General features: G+C 44.2%; 1 protein-coding gene across 1 annotated transcript in view; it reads right to left on the bottom strand.

Annotated features, from left to right (window-relative positions):
* lama3 (laminin, alpha 3) overlaps positions 1–26,066 on the bottom strand; it is a 458,111-nt gene that overhangs the window by 306,966 nt on the left and 125,079 nt on the right. Inside the window, exons 4-7 of the mRNA XM_078215598.1 lie at positions 22,190–22,308; positions 10,389–10,559; positions 8,280–8,377; positions 3,033–3,148 (exon numbers count right to left, since the gene is read on the bottom strand). Of these exons, the coding sequence (XP_078071724.1) occupies positions 3,033–3,148; positions 8,280–8,377; positions 10,389–10,559; positions 22,190–22,308 (504 nt within the window). The remainder of the gene's footprint in view (positions 1–3,032; positions 3,149–8,279; positions 8,378–10,388; positions 10,560–22,189; positions 22,309–26,066) is intronic.

Genomic DNA, 26,066 nt, shown 5'->3' with positions numbered 1-26,066 from the left:
GTCTCCAGTCTAAAAAATGCCCATCTCTACCTATCTTGTTTCCTATCTCTTAGCCAACTTCTAATCCATTCTGCCAAGGACCCATGAATCACAAACATTTTAATTTGCTAACCACCCTGCCATGTGGCACCGTATCAAATGCTTTCTGAAAGTCCAAACATACAACATCCATGGCACCATTCTCATCCACTGCCTATGACATCTCTTCAAATAACTCAACTAAATTTGTCAGACCTGCCCTTGGCAAAGCCATGTTGACTGTTTAGTATTAACTTATTTTTCTCTAACTGTTTATTTATCTTATCCCATATTATGGCCGACATCTGTTTTCCCACTATTGATGACAAGCTGAAAGGTCTGTAGTTTCCTGGGTTATCTTTTGCCCCTTCTTAAACAATGGTGTCACATTTTCAATCCTCCAGTCCCCTGGGACTAAGCCTGTGTTCAGAGAGACGTGGAAAATTTATATTCATGGCTCTGCAATTTTCTCCCTTACCTCTCAGCAATCCAGGATGCATCCAGTCTGGGCCTGGTGACTTCTCTACCTGGAGTGTTGCCAGTCTTTTTTAGCCCCTCTTCTTTATCTATCACTATATTGCTCGGTTACTCTACACCCACATTTTCAACTGGGCCACTGTCACCATCTTCTAATTTGGTAAAGACAGAAGCAATGTTCTCATTTAGTATCTCTGCCATACCCTCTGCTTCAGTTAGCAGTTTACCCTGCTTGTCCCTTATGGGCCTCACTCTATCCTTCACTAATCTGTTACTATTAATATGTTTGAAGAAGATTTTACTATTTGTTTTAGCACAACTTTTCCTCATGCTTTCTCTTAGCTATTGGAGCTTCCTCTTAGTAATGGAGGGTCCATTACAGGTGGAAACTGGAGAATGTATTATGACAAATAGGAAATGGAGGAGAAATTAAACAGTTACTTTTGGCTGAGATTTCTTGGTCCCACTCTCCACAGGACCAGAAATTCTTGCTCAAAGGCAATGGATCTTCTGCTGGTCCATGACCAGTCCCGCCCACCTTTGTGTCTGTCTTCACGGAGAAAGAAAAGGAAAATCTCCCAGAGATACCAGGGAACAGGGAACTTGTGAAAATGAGGAACTGAAAGAAATTAGTATTAATGCAGGGGTAGTACTCAAATTGGATTGAAGGTTGATAAATCCTCTGGACCAGATGAACTACATCTGAGTGTGTTGAATGAGGTGGTGACAGAGATAGTGGATGTATTGATGATTATCTTTCATAATGCTACACTTTCTGAAAATGTTCCTACAAATTGGAAAGCAGCAAATGTAACCCCACTATTTAAGAAGGGAGAGAGAAAACAGAAAACCACAGACCTCTTCGTTTGACATCATGAGTAGCGAAATATTATAATCTACTATAAAAGATGTGATAACTGCATACTTAGAAAATAATGATATGATTGGGTTGAGACAAAATGGGTTGATGAAAGGGAAATCATGTTTGACAAGCATATTGGAGTTTTTGAGGATGTTACTTATTGCACAGATAAAGGAGAACCAGTGGATGTGGTCCATATGGATTTTCAGAAGGCTTTAGATAAGGAGATTAATTAATTAAAAAACTCATGGGACTGGGGGTAATATACTGTTATGGATTGAGATTTAGTCAACAAACAAAAAACAGAGTATACAGAAAACAGAATTAAAAGGGGTCATTCTCAGGATAGTAGTATGTTATTAGTACCGCAAGAATCAATTCTTGGCTACAGCTATTCAAAATCAATATAAATGAGATGGATCTGGGGTCCATATGTAATATGAGCATATGAATTAGGAGCAGGAGTAGGCCACCCAGCCGCTCAAGGCTGCTCCACCATTCAATAAGATCATGACTGAGTGTCACAGTGGCACAGTGGTTAGCACTGCTGCCTCACAGTGCCAGAGACCCGGGTTCAATTCCGGCCTTGGGTCACTGTTTGTGTGGAGTCTGCACATTCGCCCCGTGTCTGCGTGGGTTTCCTCCGGATGCTCCGGTTTCCTCCCACACTCCAAAGATGTGTGGGTGAGGTGGATTGGCCATGCTAAATTGCCCCTTAGTGTCAGGGGGACTAGCAGGGTAAATACATGGTGTTACAGAGATATGGCCTGGGTGGGATAGTTGTTGATGCAGGCTTGCTGGGCCAAATGGCCTCCTTCTACACTGTAGGGATTGTCTGATTCTATGATCTGAATGTAACTTCAACTCCACATTCCCACTTTCTCTTTAACTATTTCTTTTAGGACCCTGGAATGAAGCCCTGGGCCATGTCAGCCCACAGATGCAACAATTTGCTCAATGCCACTACTTGCCTGGTAATTGTAATTTTCCCGAGTCCCTCCCTCTCTTCCATTTCCTGATTTACAGCTATTTCTGGGATGTTACTTGTATCCTCTAAAGTGAAGACCAATGCAAATTACTTGTTCAATTTGTCTGCTATCTCTTTAATTTCCTACGTTCTCTTTCTATAGCTCAAACGCTCCTTTGTTAATTCTTTTCTTTTTTAAATATCTACAGAATCTATTACTATCTGTCTTTATATTTCTCGCCGTCTTTTTCTCGTACTCTAATTTTTCCCGCCTTTATTATTTATTTTCTATAAAATGTTCTACAGAAACTTGGCAAGGCTTCTTCAGCAGCACCTTCAAACCCACGACCTCCATTAACTAGAAGAAGAAGGGCAACAGTTGCATGAGAATACCACTACCAGCAAGTGCCCTCCAAATCACACACCGTCCTGACTTGGAACTATATCACCATTCCTTCACTTTCACTTGGTCAAAATTCTTGAACTCTTTACCGAATTCCCTGTGGTGTATCTGCACCACACTGACAACACGGTTCAAAAAGATAGCTCACCATCACCTTCCCAAGGGCAATGAGGAGCACTGTATGTGACAGCCACATCACAACAAGAAAAAAGGAAGGTTACTTTGAGTTTGTTGATCAAAACTGTTCCCTGAGGGCAATAATGTTCCTTAAGCTGTGATTAAATAAAGTAAGTATTAATACTCACGTTCACATTCATTGGCAGATGAAGTAATAGCTGGCTGCCATTGTTTCTGACTGTATCCAGGGCAACAGCGACCACATGATATTCCACAGGTGTTGTGTAGACACTCACACTGCAATCTGAACATCCCAACCCTTGTCAGTAACATGTAATCACAGGTAACTGGTCTCAATGTTTTGAATTGGAACGAACAAAGTTTGACAAATCATAGAAATCATAGAAATCATAGAAACCCTACAGTGCAGAAGGAGGCCATTCGGCCTATCGAGTCTGCACCGACCACAATCCCACCCAGGCCCTACCCCCACATATTTTACCTACTAATCCCTCTAACCTACGCATCCCAGGACTCTAAGGGGCAATTTTTTTTTTTAACCTGGCCAATCAACCTAAGAGATGAAAATTGAATCAATTCATTACCAAAAATGTCCAGAAATCACCAAATTTTAGTCAGTGGGAAATTAGTGAGTACCTCATGGCTGTTTGATTTGAAATATGTCTCTTTTTCCACTCCCTAGAGTTTGGAACCGTGAGAGGTAATCTCACTGAAAAGTAGAACATTCTTATCGGGCTTCACATGGTAGATGATGAAAGATCTCTCTGGCAGGAATTTCTTCAGTAAGAAGTTTAACAACACCAGGTTAAAGTCCAACAGGTTTATTTGGTAGCAAAAGCCACACAAGCTTTCGGAGCCTTAAATATCCTATGTTGTGTGGCTTTTGCTACCAAATAAACCTGTTGGACTTTAACCTGGTGTTGCTAAACTTCTTACTGTGTTTACTCCAGTCCAACGCCGGCATCTCCACATCAGGAATTTCTTCAGCCAGAGAGTGGTGAATCTGTGGAACTCTTTGCCGCAGAAGGCTGTGGAGGCTAGGTCATTCAGTGGCTTTAAGACAGAGATAGATAGGTTCTTGATTAATAAGAGGGTTAGGGGTTATGGAGAAAAGGCAGGAGAATGGGGATGAGAAAAATATTGCCATGATTGAATGGCAGAGCAGACTCGATGGGCTGAGTGGCCTAATTCTGCTCCTATGTCTTATGGTCGTATGGTCTTATGATTGGTTCCCTTGGCTGGGGAATTTGAGGAGAATTTTCTTTATTCTGAGGATTGGTGAATCTTCATTTTTTTTCTCCAGAGTTGTGTATGCTCAGTTGCCGAGTGTATTCAGGCCAGAGATAAAAGATTTTTAGATGTTAAGGAATCGGTGGAGATGGGGATGGTGCGGGAAGGTGTAACCCTGATCTTATTGAATGGTGGAGCAGACTCATGGGGCCAAATGGTCACTTCTTGCTCCTATTCCTTTTCTTCCGATATTCTTTAAAACTGTAACATTTGCAGCATTCTGTTTTCACACTACTGTTTCTGGATGGATTTTTCATCTGTCCAGGGTCCACACGTATCATTCAGAACATCGTTTAAATATTATCTGTTCATTTTCCCATTGTTGTTGTAGGAGTTATCCATCCAATATTTTAAATACACCAACAATTCTCTTACTGCACAGTAGGGAATGTCCAACCAGCCATCCTAAAATTCTCATCCATCTGCAATCACCTTCAGCCACACAATTATATGAGATATCTGCATTCAGCTAATTCTGGCCTCTTGATGTCTCAGGAATAGTATCTAGATTTTTAAAAATTCTTTCATGGGATGTGGGCATCACTGGCAAAGCTAGCATTTGTTGCCCATCCCTAATTGCCCTTGAACTGAACATTTCGGAGGGCAGTTAAGAGTCAACCACATTGTTGTGGATCTGGAGTCATGTGTAGGCCAAAACGAGGAAGAACAGCAGGCTTGCTTCCCTAAAGGACATTACTGAACCAGATGGGTTTTTACGATAGTGATCATTTCAGTAATGAGACTATTACTGAGACTAGCTTTCAATTCCAGAATATTTTAACTGAATTCAAATTCCACCAGCTGCTCTTCCATGATTCATCCAGTCACATTCCCAATGTGCCACCATCTCTACCTGACATTTCCTTTTGTGTCAAATTTTGTCTGAAAATGTGCCATAGCCATTATTTTCAATCAATATACTAGGCTCATGGTAATTTGAAATGTTGTGTGGTATGAAGGCATGCTTACAACTGTTGAGTTTGCAGTCAGGAGGGAGTTTCCCTCGGTATCCTCAACATCAATTCCTGACCCCACGAAATCTCATGGCACCAGGTCAAACATCAGAAAGGAAATTTGATGATTTCCCCATCCCCTCAACTCCCCTCAGCTGATGAATCAGTACTTCTCCATGTTGAACATCACTTGGAGGAAGCACTGAGGGTCGCAAGGGCACAGAATGTACTCTGAGTGGGGGACTTCAATATGCATCACTAAGAGTGGCTTGGGAGCACCACCACAGATCAAACTGACTGGGTCCTGAAGGGCATCGCTGTGGACTGGGTCTGTGGGAAGTGGTGGGGGAACCAACAAGAGGGAAAAACATACTTGTACTCAACGTTACCAACCTGCCTGCCGCAGATGGAAATGTCCTTGGCAGTACTAGCAGGAGTGACAACCATTAGTCCCTGTGGAATCAAAGTCATGTCTTCACATTGAAGATTCCCTGCATCATGTCATTGGCACAACCAACATGATAAATGGATAGATTTTGAACACATGTGGTGCATGGTAGGTTGTTGCATAAGGTTAAATCTCATGGGATCCAGGGTGAGGTATCTAAATGGATACAAAATTGGCTTCTTAACAGAAGCCAGAGGGTGGTTGTAGAGGACTGTTTTTCAAACTGGAGGCCTGTGACCAGCGGTGTGCCTCAGGGATCATTGCTGGGTCCACTGTTATTTGTCATTTATATTAATAATTTGGATGAGAATATAGGAGGCATGGTTAGTAAATTTGAAGATGACACCAAAATTATGGCATAGTGGACAATGAAGAACGTTATCTCTGATTGCAATGGGATCTTGATCAATTGGGCCAATGGGCTGACGAATGGCAGATGGAGTTTAATTTAGACAAATGCGAGGTGATGCATTTTGGTAGATTGAACCAGGGCAGGACTTACTCAGTTAATGGTAGGGCATTGGAGAGAGTTACAGAACAAAGAGATCTAGGAGTACATGTTCATAGCTCCTTGAAAGTGGAGTCACAGGTGGACAGAGTGGTGAAGAAGGCATTCAGCATGCTTGGTTTCATTGGTCAGAACATTGAATACAGGAGTTGGGACGTCGTGTTGAGGTTGTACAAGACATTGGTAAGGCCACACTTGGAATACTGTGTACAATTCTGGTCACCCTATTATAGAAAGGATATTATTAAGCTAGAAAGAATGCAGAAAAGATTTACTAGGATGCTACCGGGACTTGATGGTTTGAGTTATAAGGTGAGGCTGGATAGACTGGGACTTTTTTCTCTGGAGTGTAGGAGGCTGAGGGGTGAACTAATAGAGGTCTATAAAATAATGAGGGGCACAGATCAGTTAGATAGTCAATATCTTTTCCCAAAGGTAGGGGAGCCTAAAACTAGAGGGCATATATTTAAGGTGAGAGGGGAGAGATACAAAAGTGTCCAGAGGGGCAATTTTTTCACACAGAGGGTGGTGAGTGTCTGGAACAAGCTGCCAGAGGTAGTAGTAGAGGCGGGTACAATTTTGTCTTTTAAAAAGCATTGAGACAATTACATGAGTAAGATGGATATAGAGGGATATGGGCTAAATGTGGGCAATTGGGATGAGCTTAGGGGTTTAAAAAAAAGGCAGCATGAACAAGTTGGGCCCAAGGGCCTGTTTTCCATGCTGTAAACCTCTATGACTCTATAACTCAAGACTGGGCAACCATGGGGTGTTGTGGGCCATCAGTACCAGCAGAGTTGCGCTCAATCACATTCTGTAACCTCATAGTGCGTCATATGCCCAATTCTACATTACCACCCAGCCAGAGGTCAATTCTGTTCAATGAAGAATGTAGGAGGACATGCCAGGTCCATGAACTAGGCATACATAAAAAAATAAGCAGCAAGTGACTGACAGAGATAAGGGTTTCCACAAACAATGGATCAGATCTATGCCTTGCAGTCAGTCCTGTCACATCCAACCATAAATGGTGGTGGAAAATTAAACAATTGGCATTACCAGTGTAATCTGGGTGTGTTGAATGAAATAGCACTAAATATCTTCGAATCCTATGTTCCTTCTGCTTCTGTTTTGGTTGAGTCAGCATTCAATATGGTTGGCGCTGACTAAACCAAGCTGCAGTGCAATTACTTGTGTTGATCCAAAAGCCCGTTTTCCCAAAAAGTCCCTGTCCCTGTCCACAAAACCAGTCATGCCCAAAGGTTAGCATGTTAAGTTTCTATCAACTGCGCTCATTCGGAGATGTTTATCACTGCGCCAAGATTCATGGGAGCGCAGACACCTGTTGTCACATGACTCCAGCATTAATCACAGGTATTTGCAGTGATCAATTGAAGTTAGACCCAACTCTGTTTCTCCTGATGTCAACGCAATGATTGTAAATTTAATGCAGATCAGTCTAAATTCAGTTAATTGAAGAGGTGCAGATTATGGAGAAAAGGCACAAAGGCAGCCAATTCAAGCCAATTAAAAAGTAAAACCAAGGCATTTAATCAGTCAGATGGATACTGGCTCATTTCCCAGCAATCCCACTCCACTTTGTGATGCTGGAGAATATTCTGTTCCACTCACCAATCGATCATCATTGACTACACCGTTGAATTGCACTCATTATTATCGAATATATATCATAGAAACCCTTCAGTGCAGAAGGAGGCCATTTAGCCCATCAATTCTGCACTGATTTTCCAACAGAGCAACTTACCCAGGCTCACCCCTTGTCCTATCCCCGTAACTCCACACATTTACCTTATTGATCCCCCTGATCTTGGGACACTGCAGGGCAATTTATCATCGCCAATCCAGCTAACCTGCGCATCTTTGGGCTGTGGGAGGAAACTGGAGCATCCGGAGGAAGCCCACACAATCATAGGGAGAATCCGGATCCCTGGTGCTGTGAGGCAGCAATGCTAACTACTATATCGTTCATGAGAGATTTTGCATTGAGCTATATGTTAATAGGTTTGCTTGGAAAACAGAGGACAAAGTTATATCCAAAGTTGATGCAGTTTCAGTCACATTCTGGGCACATTTTTCTGATTGTGCACAGTGGAAACTCCCTGCCAGATGTTTAGCACTCTCACACTTCCATCACAGTTCAAAATGTTGAGAAACATTGCATTATATACAGTTGACAAATGAAATGACTACTTACTGGAATGGGTTTTCTGGGCTCTTTGCATGACAAGTGTCAGCATGTCCATTGCAAACACATCGGCCTCCAACACTGATATCCTTTATGCTGTAATAATACTAAAACAAACAGCTAGTGACTAAACATTATCTTCATTCCTTTTATTGCCAAGAAAGAGGATTAAACTGTTGGCTTACCACCATAAAAAGGATTCACTGCTATTGCATGGTACAGTTTAATAATGAGCTGACAGTTAAAAGTAGAACCAAAATAGATTTCCTTCCAAATCTAGCCCAAAGAATGGAAGAAAGTATCTCTCTGATGAAATGACAGCTGTTTGTAGTGACTCTAAATGCAAAGTTATCCCAGGAGGCAGCAGGGTGCACTGGGTGAGGATATGGGGGGTTGATGAGCTTCTCATGGGGTTGCTCATGTTGATGCCTTTGGAATCGTGAGCTCTTTCTTATGGAGTTAGTGGGATAGTCATGGGGCGGCATGGTGGCACAGTATTAGCACTGCTGTCTCACAGCGCCAGGGACCCAGGTTTCGATTCCCGGCTTGGGTCACTGTCTGTGTGGAGTTTGCACGTTCTCCCTGTGTCTGCGTGGGTTTCCTCCAGGTGCTCCGGGTTCCTCCCACAGTCTGAAAGACGTGCTGGTTAGGGTGCATTGACCCGAACAGGCGCCGGAGTGTGGCGACTCGGGGAATTTCACAGTAACTTCATCACAGTGTTAATCTAAGCCTTACTTGTGACTAATAAATAAACTTTAACTTTTTCATGCTATGTGAGAAGAAGCTTGCTATGAGGAGCTGGAGGTGAAAATTTGGCTTTGAACAAAGAACAAAGAAATTTACAGCACAGGAACAGGCCCTTCGGCCCTCCAAGTCTGCACCAACCATGCTGCCCGAATGAACTAAAAACCCCTACCCTTGTGGGGACCATATCTCTCTATTCCCATCCTATTCATGTATTTGTCAAGATGCCCCTTAAAAGTCACCATCGTATCTGCTTCCACTACCTCCCCCGGCAGCGAGTTCCAAATTGAGAAGTTTGGAAGCCAATTGCAAAAAGTAAAAAAAACAACACTTGCATTTATACATTTCACCAGCATGTCACAACTAATGATGTACTTTTTAAAGGTGTAATCACCGCTGTCGTTTAGGAAACATAGCAGCCAATTTGTACACACCAGGATGCCACAAACAACAATGTGATAATGACCAGATCAGGCTTTCAAATGGTGATGGTGGTGAGGGATAAATGTTGGGCAGCAAGAGCTCCTCTGCTCTTCTTCAAATTGGTGCCATGAGATCTTTTGATGCACCTAGGAGGGCAGACATCTGAAAGGTGGTGCCTCCAAAGGTCCAGCATTCTCCTCAGCAATGCTGCTGCAGTGTCAACATGAACGATTTGCTCAAGTCTCTGGGGCAGGGCTTGAGCCCATGACCTTTGGACTAAGGCAGAAGTTTGACCCATTGAGCCCAAAATGATCCATCGTTTGATTATTGTTTGCTCCTTTGCATCAAATTACAGACCAATATTTGCCGTTTCATGGGGCTTGATTTTTTAGGATTCAGCAGAGTTATAGAGGCTGGTGGGCCTGCATGCCAAATCCCTGAATCCAACTCACCCCATTTTTACAGAGGCAGGGTGGGGGAGAGGGTTGGTATCGTAGGTGCTACACCAAAATCGCTCATTACGGGCAATTAAGGCTTCCAGGATCCCACAGGTGGCAGGAGCCAGTTTTATCTGCCAGGAGTCAGGCTCCCAGCTGCAGGAAAGACAACACCTCAGTTAGGCCCTCCCTGCCTACTTGGCAGCTGTAGCGGCCACAGGCCAGCCTAGAGAAGGACATTGCTGCAAACCTGTACCTCCCAACTTGAGAAGTACTGGCTGCAAAGCCATTTTTCTGATTTAAATATTTTTGAAGAACCCTCTCTCTTCCTTATGTTCCATGACAGCGCACTGCTCCTTTCAGCTGGAGAAACTCTGGTTGCCCCTCCAGCTTTGCGAGCCCATCCTCCATCTTTAATTGAATGGCAAGTTCACCTTCTGGCCAACAATTGACCACTCCAGGGACTGTTTTCCATACCGTGTGGGTTTCTGTATTGAGTCAGCATTACACCTACCCTTCGAGTGACTGTGGGATCCTTTTGGGTCTTGGATATCAGGTGACCCAATAAGGTGTTGGTCCTCAGGAATCGAAGTCGGATATTTGTAGCCTTTGTGAATTCTCTTAAGACAGGAGAATCATTGAAGTTTGTAGATCCAGGACGACCATTCACTAACGATATAACAATCTAAGGAAAATATTATATTTAGAAGATAGCACAAGTTTTTAGCTGGGATTTTCCGGTCCACCACTGTAATCGTCCTGTGGTTGGTTCCAGCACAATGGGGCCAGATAATCCCAGTCCCTGTGTAGAATTAATGGTCAATAAAACAATAGTTATTTTAAATTCAAAAGAGTATAATCATAGAACACTATGAATACACCCATTCATCCGATGATAACTCTTGTCCAATTATCCAATTAGTCCCACTAACCCAAACTTTCCTGAGATCCTTGAAAATTTCTCCTCTTTTGAGTATTCATCTAATTCCTTTTTGAAGTTATTATTAAATCTACATTCACTGCCCTTTCAGACAGTGAATCCCGGCTACACAACTCGCATTAAAAAATTTCTCTGGCCGGGATTTTCCACTCCTGCCCAAGGTGGATGTTATGGCCAGCTGGAGTGGGCAAGGCTCTGCCTGACACATAGGCAGGGTTGCTTTGATTGGCTGCAGGGCAAGGCCCCTGACTCGGGAACAGGGTGAGTAGCCAGGAGGGTTGCAGGGCAAGGCCTATACTAAGGGGGCAGGTTGTGCTTTTACACTTCACTGGGATGGTATGTTGGGTGGGGCAAGGAATCAGTGGGGAGGGTGGGGAACATCTTATGCATCAAATGAGGTGAGTGTCTCTAACAGAATTCCTCTGTAACTTGGAGCCAGGATGGGAGGCTTGAAAACTGAGGAAACATTTCACTTTACATTGCTTATCTTGACAAGACCCTCCTTGTCTCAGTCTAGAAAGGACAAGGATTTGTCAGTCCAGTGTCAGTCATGCCCAGAAGGTTATCCACAGGACGTGGTCATAACATCACACATGTTGACCAAGGGGCGGGGTCTTGAACATGCTCATGGTATATTTAGTCCAGGAACTATCTGCAGTCCATGGATGGGGGACATTCAAGGGTCTCATGGCGGGAGAGGTGGATGTGAGAAGAATTCTAAATCACATTGTGCTAGAGGCCTCAAGATGGGAAGGGGCAAGATTCACATGGATCATAGGCACATCCGTGATCTCAGCGAGGTGGAGCATTACAGTGGAAGGATTGAGAGGTCAGGAATGAGGGAAAGGTCAATGTCTTGTTCCACCAAGAAGGGAGAGATTTTCACATTCACATGGGGAGGGACTAAGGACAAACAGCACCATCATCTTACAAGATGAACAGCAAACAATGTAGATGAGGACAAATCCAGCTGGTGACTTCTCACAGGGCCTCTTGGACAATTGCCGCACTGTAGGGGGGGTCTGAATAAATACCCAGCCAACAGATATGAGTATTCCCAGATGTAAGAGATGTACGGCTGAGACAGGTTATGAGCCCTTTATTCACAATGTAGGAAATATGGAAAGGTACCAATGAAGAGCACTCATGCAAGATTAATCCTGATAAATGGTGCCAATTGACCACCTTGTATTAACCCCTTGATCACAGCCTCGAAGTTCCGCAGAGCAAGGAGGGAACCAGAAGCAATTGGGTGACTTGACAGGCCTCTCATGCTGGTTGTACTCATTCCACTGGCAGGTTCACACATGAGAAGCCTCAGGCCCTTTTGCACCCACCTTCCCATCCCCTCCCCCCATCATTCCACCTAGGAATTGGTACTATGGTGACTGGGAGGACATCCACAACTAGTGGCTGTGAAAGTAACCACTGCCTTGAACCTCAATGCCAGTGGCTTTATCCAAGGCCCAACTGGGGACAACAGTGGGATCTCAGGCTTGCACATATTAGTGTATCTAGGAGGTTACAGGCTCCCTTTTTTTGTCCAGGCCTACAATTATGTGTGCTTTGCGAGAGATCAAACAAGCCAGGATGCCACAGCTCTGGACTTTGCAGTGATTTCAAGGTTCACTGGATGCCTGGGTGCCATTGACTTCATGCGTGTGGCTATAAGATCTCCCTGGAAGCAGAAACTGCAATACAACAACAGGAAAGGCTTTTATTTGCTGAATGTGCAGCTGATGTGTGACCACAACAAACAAACGCTGCAGGTTTGCCAGAGATATGCTGGAAGCGTCCATGATTCCTACATCTTGGGTAGATTGCAGAGCCCGGACATCTTCGAGAGATAACATAGTATCCACAATTGGCATGTCAGGGACAAAAGGTACATGCAAAGGACATGATGCCCGTTTGGAGGCCATAAACTATATTTGTGAGATGGAACTGTCAGGAAACAGATGTAGTTTTAAGCAATCTATATTTGTATTTGTGGGTATTCGAAACAAGGTGCAGCTTTAAGTAAATTTAATTTTGTGTTTCTGTATAAGAAAGAGTTAAAAAGATGCCTGCATTGATGCATTATCAATTACGACCCGGAGATTTCTGAGAGTGAGGGAAAACTAATAGGCTTTTATTCACTGAGAACAGGAGCACACCCTTGTAGCTGACCTGGTCTGAACTGAGGCAAGGAGGAGGGACCATCACCTTTATACCCCACTCTGGGTGGAAACTGAGGGGTCCCAGGTGGAAAGGGAGGAGTCTTGGGCCAGGTGCAGCATGGGTGTGTCCAGGTACATACTTGTAGTAACAGTGGTTCACCACATGCATGACTGTGGGTTTTGGTTTCATTTCAAATGTGCCTTCATTATAATTAAAGAGATTACAATGTGAAAACAGATAAAGTTTAAAGAAAGATGAGTCTGTCGCTGAGGAACCAGGAGCCAACACTGAAAAGACAAAACACTTATGGTTCAGTTGGAACCAGGTACCTCAGAAACTGCCAGCAGAGGGACAGGACAATGGGGAAAGGGGCAGAAAGCAAAACACAGGAGCTAACGAACAGGTAGTTCTAGGAACCAGGGGATGAAAGAGAAATCCCAGGAAGACTACAGTCAAAGGGACAAAAGGGAAGTAAAATCTGAACAAGGTACTCCTGTTCACCAAAGTTTTAACAAGGGCAGAGAGTAGTTCCCAGTTAAAGATAGCTGAACAGTGCAAACCTGGTGAAGTTGGCCAGTGAGAAGCTAGACACCTGAAGTTGAAATCCTGGAAGTGGATCCTTGGTGAAGGCATGCAAGAGAAAGTGTCGTTTGGGAGAAGATTCAAAGGTGTTTTTCCCGGAGTGGAATTTGGAAACGCTTGTTTGAAAGTCAGAGTTCCAGTGAGACCAGTTAGCTCACAGTGTGACAAGCATCTGGGGAAGAGATTTGATAAGAAATCCACACAATTTCTATTGGTTGGCATCTGCCACTTGGTTTCGGAAGTGTGGTGTGTCTGACCTCAGTTGGCCTGTTGGTTTACATGAACTCTGTACCTACTGAGAATATTATGGCAAAAAATATGTTTATAACCTGTGTTATCTTTAAAAGTCTGTGTACATCTGTGAAGATATAGGTGGGGTGAAGGAGTATTGCATGACTGTCAATCTTTTCATGTTTAATAAATGTTTTATTCTTTTGTTAAAAGTTAGTCGGCAGTGGCTCTGTTCCTCCACATCTTTAAACTATAAATAAAAGTTATGGTCTATCAAGCCAGGATTTCATTCTGGGACCTGACTGTCCAGCAGTAATATCAGGTGGGATCGTAACAGTATAATGATGCTGTTATGATCCAGGCCAGAAACTCCAAGGTGTTTTATGGAGTTAGCCTGGACCCTACCTTTTTACCTTTGATTTTGGCATTGGGGAGCATAAGGTGTTTCACTCCAGGTATGATTTAAGTGACCCACTAGGAAGCTTTTATCAAACAAAGTTTATTTAAGAACACAGTTAAAACATAATAAGAAAAATTAGCATAATTGTTTACCCATTACAAGTATCAAACATGACATAGTACAAACCTTAACAGCTAGCTATCTATGATGTTCCAAGTCAAACAACACCCACAAACATACACCCCTTTCTATACTTGGCTCAAAAAGCAAGTATGCTCACGTGATGCTGGATTTTGCAACTTTTTAACACCTGCTGTGAATTGGTCCTTTGAATGTTGGATTAAAACTCTGAGTTTTCCCAGTCCTGGAACTTTCAGCATGCCTCTGGAGAGAGAGAGAGTCAGAAATACACTGCCTTCTTCCACTAGCTTCGAACAGCAACTCACACACAGCAGAATATTCAACTCTAGAGAGAAGGGGATACAACAGCCACAGCTTTCTAACTCACATCCAAACAACATGAGGAAAAATGAAACTAAAACCTTGGACTTTTCTGTGGAAAAAAACTGTCCTCCAGGCATCACCTGACCTGTCAATCATGCTCCACCCAACAATTCCAAAAATCCAGGACACTGCGTTAGGCCAGATTAAAAATAAACACGATGTCCATTATATTGCTTCAGTAGCAACTGAAGGACACCAGCTACAGGCATTACACCAACAATAACACCATGGTCTGTTGGAAAAACCTGCAGAGAAACATGATTAAAATACATTTCTTAAAGGCACAGTGCTGTCACAATGCTCATGCCACTACCGAATATTGGAGTAGCACACCACAGATATTTTTAAAATGCAATTCTGATGCCTGGACAGATCTGCTGAGGCACTGCACTAACCTAGGGCAACTAGAGATGGCAATAAACGCTGGCCAGCCAGTGACACCCATGTCCCATGAATGAATTTTTTAAAAGGCCCACAGTATGTGACGTTACTATACCCTTAAGAAATGTATTTTAATCATGGTAATTTGTCGGCACCCTGCTGTCTGTAGCCGGTGTCCTTTATTATTACTGAGGCAGTATAATTGAAGCAATGTTGATTTTAATCTGGACTAATGCGTGTTCTGTGGTTTTAATGTGTCCCCTGGGATTGCTGAGTGGAGCCTGACTGAGTTTGATTGACAGGTCATGTCATGTGGATAGGGACAGCTAGACTTCACAGAAAAACTCCCGTTTTTTTAGTTTTGGTTCTCAGTTGCTCCTGGAGGCTGGTGGAATAAGGCTCTCTCTCTGTCTCTCTGTCTCTTTCTCTCTCCAGAGGCTTTCTGAAAGTTCCAGGACTGGAAAGCCCCTGAGAATTGATCCAACATTCAAAGGACCAAGACTCCTATTCCTTGACTACAGCCCAACCTTCAACAGAATTATTGCTATGAAACACATCTCAAACTCCGTGGCCTGGGCTTCAGCTCCTCCCTCTGCGACTGGATCCTAAACTTCCTAACCCATAGACCACAATCAGTAAGGATAGGCAACAACACCTCCTCCTCGATCATCTCAACTCCGGTGCCCCACAAGGCTGTGTTCTCAGCCCCCTACTATACTCCTGAGACACCTATAACTGTGTGGCCAAATTCCCCACCAACCCGATTTTCAAGTTTGCTGATGACACCACCGTAGTGGATCAGATCTCAAACAATGATGAGACAGAGTACAGGAATGAGATAGAGAATCTGGTGAACTGGTGCGGCAACAATAATCTCTCCCTCAATGTCAACAAAATGAAAGAGATTGTCATCGACTTCGGGAAGCGTAAAGGAGAACATGCCCCTGTCTACATCAATGGGGACAAAGTAGAAATAGTCGAGAGCTTCAAGTTTTTAGGTGTCCAGATCACCAACAACCTGTCCTGGTCCCCCCATGCCGACACTACTATAGTTAAGAAAACCCACCAACGCCTCTACTTTCTCAGAAGACGAAGGAAATTTGGCATGTCCGCTATGACTCTCACCAACTTTTACAGATGCGCCATAGAAAGCATTCTTTCTGATTGTATCACAGCTTGGTATGGCTCCTGATCTGTCCAAGACCGCAAGAAACTACAAAAGGTCGTGAATGTAGCCCAATCCATCACGCAAATCACCCTCTCATCCATTGACTCTGTCTACACTTCCAGCTGCCTCAGAAAAGCAGTCAGCATAACTAAGGACCCCACGCACCCCAGACATTCTAACTTCCACTTTCTTCAGGGTGGCACGGCGGCAAAGTGGGTTAGCACTGTTGCCTCACAGCACCAGGGACCTGGGTTCAATTCCTGGCCTAATTCACTGTCTATGCGGAGTCTGCACATTCTCCCCATGTCTGCGTGGGTTTCCTCCGGGTGCTCAGTGGTTTCCTCCCACAGTCTGAAAGACGTACTGGTTAGAACATAGAACATTACAGCGCAGTACAGGCCCTTCGGCCCTCAATGTTGCGCCGACCTGTGAAACCAATCTAAAGCCCATCTAACCTACACTATTCCAATATCATCCATATGTTTATCCAATGACCATTTAAATACCCTTAATGTTGACGAGTCCACAACTGTTGCAGGCAGGGCATTCCACGCCCTTACTACTCTCTGAGTAAAGAACCTACCTCTGACATCTGTCCTATATCTATCACTCCTCAATTTAAAGCTATGTCCCCTCGTGCTAGCCATCACCATCCGAGGAAAAAGGCTCTCACTGTCCACTCTATCTAATCCTCTGATCATCTTGTATGCCTCTATTAAGTCACCTCTTAACCTTCTTCTCTCTAACGAAAACAGCCTCAAGTCACTCAGCCTTTCCTCATAAGACCTTCCCACCATACCAGGCAACATCTTGGTAAATCTCCTCTGCACCCTTTCCAATGCTTCCACATCTTTCCTACAATGCAGCGACCAGAACTGTACGCAATACTCCAAGTGTGGCCGCACCAGAGTTCTGTACAGCTGCAACATGACCTCCTGGCTCCGAAACTCAATCCCTCTAAAAATAAATGCTAACACACTGTATGCCTTCTTAACAACCCTATCAACCTGGGTGCCAACTTTCAGGGATCTATGCACATGGACACCGAGATCTCTCTGCTCATCCACATTACCAAGTATCTTACCACTAGCCCAGTACTCTGTACTCTTGTTACTCCTTCCAAAGTGAATCACCTCACACTTTTCCGCATTAAACTCCATTTGCCACCTCTCAGCCCAGCTCTGCAGCTTATCTATGTCCATTTGTAACCTGCAACATCCTTCCGCACTGTCCACAACTCCACCAACTTCAGTGTCACCCGCAAATTTACTAACCCAGCCTTCTACGCCCTCATCCAGGTCATTTATAAAAATGACAAACAGCAGTGGCCCCAAAACAGATCCTTGCGGTACACCACTAGTAACTGAACTCCAGGATGAACATTTCCCATCAACCACCACCCTCTGCCTTCTTACAGCTAGCCAATTTCAGATCCAAACCGCAAAATCATCCTCAATCCCATGCCTCTGTATTTTCTGCAATAGCCTACCATGGGGAACCTTATCAAATACTTTACTGAAATCCATATACACCACATCAACTGCTTTACCCTCATCCATCTCTTTGGTCACCTTCTCAAAGAACTCAATAAGGTTTGTGAGGCATGACCTACCTTTCACAAAACCGTACTGACTATCCCGAATCAAATTGTTCCTTTCTAGATGATTATAAATCCTATCTCTTATAATCCTTTCCAAAACTTTGCCCTCAACAGAAATAAGGCTCACTGGTCTATAATTACCAGGGTTGGCTCTACTCCCCTTCTTGAACAAGGGGACAACATTTGCTATCCTCCAGTCTTCTGGCACTATTCCTGTAGACAATGACGACATAAAGATCAAAGCCAAAGGCTCTGCAATCTCCTCCCTAGCCTCCCAGAGAATCCTAGGATAAATCCCATCCGGCCCAGGGGACTTATCTATTTTCACACTTTCCAGAATTGCTAACATCTCCTCCTTATGAACCTCAATCCCATCTAGTCTAATAGCCTGTATCTCAGTATTCTCCTCGACAACATTGTCTTTTTCCTGCGTGAATACTGACGAAAAATATTCATTTAGCGCCTCTCCTATCTCTTCGGACTCCACGCACAACTTCCCACTACTGTCCTTGACTGGCCCTAATCTTACCCTAGTCATTCTTTTATTGCTGACATACCTATAGAAAGCTTGAGGGTGTTTCTTGACCCTACCTGCCAAAGACTTCTCATGTCCCCTCCTGGCTCTTCTTAGCTCTCTCTTTAGGTCCTTCCTGGTTAACTTGTAACTCTCAAGCGCCCTAACTGAACCTTCACGTCTCATCTTTACATAAGTCTCCTTCTTCCTCTTCACAAGAGATTCAACTTCTTTAGTAAACCACAGTTCCCTCGTTCAACCACTTCCTCCCTGCCTGACAGGTACATACTTATCAAGGACACGCAGTAGCTGTTCTTTGAACAAGCTCCACATTTCAATTGTGCCCATCCCCTGCAGTTTCCTTCCACATCCTATGCATCCTAAATCACGCCAAATCGCATCATAATTTCCTTTCCCCCAGCTATAACTCTTGCCCTGCGGTATATAGCTATCCCTTTCCATCGCTAAAGTAAACGTAACCGAATTCTGGTCACTATCACAAGTGTTCACCTACCTCCAAATCTAACACCTGGCCTGGTTCATTACCCAGTACCAAATCCAATGTGGCCTCGCCTCTTGTTGGCCTATCTACATACTGTGTCAGGAAACCCTCCTGCACACATTGGACAAGAACTGACCCATCTAAAGTACTCGAACTATAGCTTTTCCAGTCAATATTTGTAAAGTTAAACTCCCAACAGGGTGACCTCTCCTTTCTGTTTCTAACCTCAGCCCATACTACCTCAGTAGACGAGTCCTCCTCAAACGTCCTTTCTGCCACCGTAATACGGTCCTTGACTAACAATGCCACACCTCCCCCTCTTTTACCACCTTCCCTGATCTTACTGAAACATCTAAACCCCGGAACCTGCAACAACCATTCCTGTCCTTGCTCCATCCATGTCTCCGAAATGGCCACAACATCGAAGTCCCAGGTACCAACCCATGCTGCAAGTTCACCCACCTTATTCCGGATGCTCCTGGCGTTGAAGTAGACACACTTCAAACCACCTTCCTGCCTGCTGGTACATTCCTGCGACCTTGAAACCTTATTCATGACCTCACCACTCACATCCTCCTGTACACTGGAGCAACAATTCAGGTTCCCATTCCCCTGCTGAATTAGTTTAAACCCTCCCGAAGAGCATTTGCAAATTTCCCTCCCAGAATATTGGTACCCCTCTGGTCCAGGTGAAGACCATCCCGTTTGTAGAGGTCCTACCTACCCCAGAATGAGCCCCAAGGTTGGGTGCATTGGCTATGCTAAATTCTCCCTCAGTGTACCCGAAAAGGTGCCAGAGTGTGGCGACTAGGGGATTTTCACAGTAACTTCATTGCAATGTTAATGTAAGCCAATTTGTGACTCATAAATAAACTAACTTTTACTTTTCCGTCAGGAAAATGATGCAAAAGTCAGAGGTCACACACCAATCGATTCAAGAACAGCTTCTTCCCTGCTGCTGTAAGACTTTCGAATGGACCTACCTTGCATTAAATTGATCTTTCTCTACACCCTAACTATGACTGTAACACAACATTCTGCACTCTCTCCTTTCTTTCCCAATGAATGGTATGCTTTGTCTTATTAGCGCGCAAGAAATAATATTTTTCACTGTATAATACATGTGACAATAATAAATCAAATCAAAATCAAATTAGGTGTTAAAAAGCTGCAAATCCAGCATCACGTGAGCATACTTGTTTCTGTGACAAGTCTGAAGAAGGGTGTATGTCTGTGGTTGGTGTTTAACCCGTACCGCCCGTGGGAACGGCAAGGTAGCACAGTGGTTAGTACTGCTGCTTCACAGTGCCAGAGACCCAGGTTCAATTCCCGGCTTGGGTCACTGTCTGTGTGGAGTTTGCACGTTCTCCCTGTGTCTGCGTGGGTTTCCTCCGAGTGCTCCGGTTTCCTCCCACAGTTTGAAAAACGTGCTGGTTAGATGCATTGACCCGAACAGGCGCCAGACTGTGGCGACGAGGGGAATTTCACAGTAACTTCATTGCAGTGTTAATGTAAGCCTTACTTGTGACCAATAATAATCTACACCCTAGCTATGACTGTAACATTACATTCTGCACTCTCTCATTTCCTTCTCAATGAATGGTGTGCTTTGTCTGTATAGCATGCTGGAAATAATACTCTTCACTGTATACTCATACATGTGACACTAATAAATCAAATCAAATCACATGCTCACCCATTCAAAATCAAATGTGAAACTTCGGATCTCGGCTAACTTCACAAAATACCTTGGAGTTTCTGGCCTGGGTCTTAACAAGTGTCTCATGAATGATCATGGCTTGCTGTGCACTTCAGAACCTGGTGATACAAGGTGGGGGAGGGAGGGGGAAGAGCTGCAAGTCTTCTAAAAATAAGAAATACATCAAAAGGGATGAGGGAATAAGGTAGAGGAAGCCAAGGGTTCAGGGGAAGAGGCCATAGCATGGGCCATACAAAGCATATGTTCTCATAAAGATCTCATAGCCAACAGATTCCAGTAGTGATTATCCTCTTGGACAAGTGCCTTCCATCATGGGTCTACATGAACAACAGTGTGGCTCATTTCAACCATCCCCTTCACTATGAGTGTGAATACTTAGACATATGGCTCTTATTTTCCTGATCATTTGATCAATGGTGGGACCTCACTCAAAGGGTTGTGAATCTGTGGAATGTCCTGCCCAGTGAAGCAGTTGAGGCTAGATAGATAGATAGATTTTTGATCAGTTAAGGATTATGGTAAGCAGGTAGAGAAGTGGGGCTGAGTCCACAAAAAGATCAGTCATGATCTTATTGAATAGCAGAGCAGGCTCAAGTGACAAGATGGCCTGCTCTTGCTCCTAGTTCTTATGTTCCTCAGGAGAAGATGTCCTACTGAAATGGGGTGCTACCTGCAGTGGGTTGTTCTGCAATCACATGTCTGAAGGTGCTGCCTCTTCCAGGTTTCTCACACATCCGAGTTGTTATTGCAGCTTACGAAAGGTAGCAGCTGCTCCACTATCCTTGCTTGGTACACAACCTGCTAGCCAAGGAAGCTAAAGAAATTTGGCATGTCTGCTACGACTCTCACCATTTTTTACAGATGCATCATCCAGATGTTTCACAGCTTGGTATGGCTCCTGTTCTGACCAAGACAGCAAGAAACTACAAAGCGTTGTGAACGTAGCCCAGTCCATCATGCAAATGAGCCTTCCATCCATTGAGTCCACCCGCACTTCCCACTTCCTCAGAAAAACAGCCAGCATAATCAAGGACCCCATGCATCCCGGGCATTGTCTCTTCCACCTTTTCCGTTGGGAAAAAGATACAAAAGTCTGAGGTCACGTACCAACCGATTTAAGAACAGCTTCTTCCCCGCTGCCATCAGACTTTTGAATGGACCTACCTTATATTAAGCTGATCTTTCTCGACACCCTATCTCTAACGGCAACACTGCATTCTGCACTCTCTTCTTTCCTTCTCCCCTATGTACTCTATGAATGGTATGTTTTGTATGTATAGTGCGCAAGAAACAATACTTTTCACTGCATCCCAATACATGTGACAATAATAAATCAAATCTTTTTTTACTCCAATCAAAATCCTTAATAATTTTGAACGCTTCTCGTAAATATCTCCTTAAATAATTAATTGAAATACTAGCTTCAGGAAGTTTGCACAGTTATATGATGGATGACAACTGCAGTATTAACAGATTCATTTGTTTGTTCTGTATAATAACTCTGCAAAAATCTGGTTAGCTCTCTGGTGCCCTGTAAAAAAATACTTCCAATTTAGCATCCATTGTTAACCTAATCATGAACAGTGCTGCTAGGTACCAGCTCAGCTTCTTACCTCGCCATTCTCAAGGGGTAAAATCCGGGAATATTCTGTAGTGCAGATGACATCATCATCCCTTGTAATGCGTCCACGAGCTCTTGTTCTGAATAAATCCTCACAATCGCGCTTGGAATCTGGAGTATAAATTCAGCCAATCAGTCCCTTGTTCAAAATGATGGGAATTATTTGTAAATAAGGTTGTGACTGCCCCGGTGAGAATTTGCTTTCCACGGCCATTGGGCTTCATACTGAGCAACATCAGTTTGCTCTTTTCATCAGATACTCAAGTTGAAATTTGGCATGTCACCAACTTTTACAGATGCACCATAGAAAGCATTCTTTCTGGTTGTATCACAGCTTGGTATGGCTCCTGCTCTGCCCAAGACCACAAGAAACTATAAAAGGTCGTGAATGTAGCCCAATCCATCACGTAAACCAGCCTCCCATCCATTGACTGTCTACATTTCCCGCTGCCTTGGCAAAGCAGCCAACATAATTAAGGACCGCACGCACCTCGGACATTCTCTCTTCCACCTTCTTCCATCGGGAAAAAGATACAAAAGTCTGAGGTCACGTACCAACCGACTCAAGAACAGCTTCTTCCCTGCTGCTGTCAGACTTTTGAATGGACCTACCTCGCACTAAGTTGATCTTTCTCTACACCCTAGCTATACTGTAATACTACATTCTGAACTCACTCCTTTCTTTCTCTATGAACGGTATGCTTTGTCTGTATAGCACGCAAGAAACAATACTTTTCACTGTCTACTAACACATGTGACAATAATAAATCAAATCAAATCAAATACTCACAATGCTCCATTAGTTTTCTTAGTCAAGTCAGGAATTCCATCAGGAGTTTCCCTGCAAATCTACTTGTTATATTGAACCTGTACCATTGCAAGATTACGGGTGGTTTAAGATCTTAATGAACTTATCAAAGGTCCTGGATTCCAGTGTTGCTGGATATGTCAGACTTTTTATAATACTGAATGTTGCAGCCCACACGCATTCATTAGGATGACCTTTTGCTGGTTATCTCCTTTTACTTTGTTAGTCTGAAAGAAGTAGCTCATTCTCTCAGCATATTGTGTCCAGTCCTCAACTCTTGTGTTGTATGGCTCCAATTTCCTGAAAAATGGCATTGTACAAATTGCAAGATACAGGCTTACCAGGATCTGATGAGAAGGGTTACCAAAACGTTTCTTTCACCTCATCGGCAATATAATAACTCCAGGAGTCAGCTGTAAAGGAACAGTGCTTTATTGCACAAAATAAAATGAAGCAAAACCACAAGCCTGTGGCACTGTGAGGCAGCAGTGCCAACCACTGTATCACATCTGTTCCTGCACACCTGTTCCTTCTATCAAAGTGAATGACCTCACATTAAATTTCCACATTATAGAACATAGAACATAGAAAGCCACAGCACAAACAGGCCCTTCGGCCCACAGGTTGCGCCGATCACATCCCCACCTCTAGGCCTATCTATAGCCCTCAATCCCATTAAATCCCATGTACTCATCCAGAAGTCTCTTAAAAGACCCCAACGAGTTTGCCTCCACCACCACCGACGTCAGCCGATTCCACTCACCCACCACCCTCTGAGTGAAAAACTTACCCCTGACATCTCCTCTGTACCTACCCCCCAGCACCTTAAACCTGTGTCCTCTCGTAGCAACCATTTCAGCCCTTGGAAATAGCCTCTGAGAGTCTACCCTATCCAGACCTCTCAACATCTTGTAAACCTCTATCAGGTCACCTCTCATCCTTCGTCTCTCCAGGGAGAAGAGACCAAGCTCCCTCAACCTATCCTCATAAGGCATGCCCCCCAATCCAGGCAACATCCTTGTAAATCTCCTCTGCACCCTTTCAATGGCTTCAACATCTTTCCTGTAATGAGGTGACCAGAACTGCGCGCAGTACTCCAAGTGGGGTCTAACCAGGGTCCTATAAAGCTGCAGCATTATCTCCCGACTCCTAAACTCAATCCCTCGATTAATGAAGGCCAGTACGCCGTACGCCTTCTTGACCGCATCCTCCACCTGCGAGGCCGATTTAAGAGTCCTATGGACCCGGACCCCAAGGTCCTTCTGATCCTCTACACTGCTAAGAATGGTACCCTTCATATTATATTGCTGCTTCATCCCATTGGATCTGCCAAAATGGATCACCACACACTTATCCGGGTTGAAGTCCATCTGCCACTTCTCCGCCCAGTCTTGCATTCTATCTATGTCTCGCTGCAACTTCTGACATCCCTCCAAACTATCCACAACACCACCTACCTTGGTGTCGTCAGCAAACTTACCAACCCATCCCTCCACTTCCTCATCCAGGTCATTTATGAAAATGACAAACAGCAAGGGTCCCAGAACAGATCCCTGGGGCACTCCACTGGTCACTGACCGCCATGCAGAGAAAGACCCCTCCACAGCCACTCTCTGCCTTCTGCAGGCAAGCCAGTTCTGGATCCACAAGGCAACAGCCCCTTGGATCCCATGCCCTCTCACTTTCTCAAGAAGTCTTGCATGGGGGACCTTATCGAACGCCTTGCTGAAGTCCATATAGACCACATCCACCGCTCTTCCTTCGTCAATGTGTTTGGTCACATTTTCAAAGAACTCAACCAGGCTCGTAAGGCACGACCTGCCCTTGACAAAGCCATGCTGACTACTTTTGATCATACTAAACTTCTCTAGATGATCATAAATCCTGTCTCTCAGGATCCTCTCCATCAACTTACCAACCACTGAGGTTAGACTCACCGGTCGGTAATTTCCCGGGCTGTCCCTGTTCCCTTTCTTGAATATAGGGACCACATCTGCAATCCTCCAATCCTCCGGAACCTCTCCCGTCTCCATCGACGATGCAAAGATCATCGCCAAAGGCTCCGCAATCTCCTCCCTCGCCTCCCACAGTAACCTGGGGTACATCCCATCCGGTCCCGGCGACTTACCAACCTTGATGCCATTCAATAGTTCCAACACATCCTCTTTCTTTATGTCCACATGCTCGATCCTTTCTGTCCACCGCAAACCAGCAGTACAACCACCCAGATCCCTTTCCACCGTGAATACCGAGGTAAAGTATTCATTAAGCAGCTCCGCCATTTCTAACGGTTCCGCACAAACTTTTCCCCCTTCACCTTTTAAGGGTCCTATGCCTTCACATCTCATCCTTTTACTCTTGACATATTTGTAGAAAGCCTTGGGGTTCTCCTTAATCTTACCCGCCAAGGCCTTCTCATGACCCCTTCTCGCTCTCCTAATTTCCTTCTTAAGCTCCTTCCTACATCCCGTATACTCCTCTAAATCCTTAACACCTCCTAGCTCTCTGAACCTTCTGTACGCCTCTCTTTTCTTATTCACCAGGTTCATCACAACCTTCGTGCACCACGGTTCCCGTACCCTACCAACACCCCCCTGTCTCATCGGAACGTTGTCATGCAGAGCTCCAGACAAACATTCCTTGAAAATCCTCCACTTTCCTTCGGTACTTTTCCCCAAGAATGCCTCCTTCCAATTTACCCGTCTAATTTCCTCCCTGATGACACTGTATTTCCCTTTACTCCAGAGAAACACTTTCCTAGCCTGCCTGATCCTATCTCTTTCCAATGCTATCATGAAGGAGATAGAATTATGATCGCTATCCCCAAGATGCTCACCCACCGAGAGATCCTCCACCTGTCCAGGTTCATTAGCCAGCACCAGATCAAGTACAGCCTCTCCTCTAGTAGGCTTATCCACATACTGTGTCAGGAAACTCTCCTGGACACACCTAACAAACTCCTCTCCATCCAAACCCCTAGCCCTAGGGATATTCCAATCTATGTTTGGGAAATTAAAATCTCCCATCACGACAACTCTGTTATTCCTACATCTCTCCAGGA

The sequence above is a fragment of the Mustelus asterias genome, chromosome 7, assembly GCF_964213995.1.
Source record: "Mustelus asterias chromosome 7, sMusAst1.hap1.1, whole genome shotgun sequence".
In the NCBI taxonomy this organism is placed as follows: Eukaryota; Metazoa; Chordata; class Chondrichthyes; order Carcharhiniformes; family Triakidae; genus Mustelus; species Mustelus asterias.
Note: the sequence above shows the minus strand (reverse complement) of the source record. Positions and strands in the feature narration are given on the sequence as shown.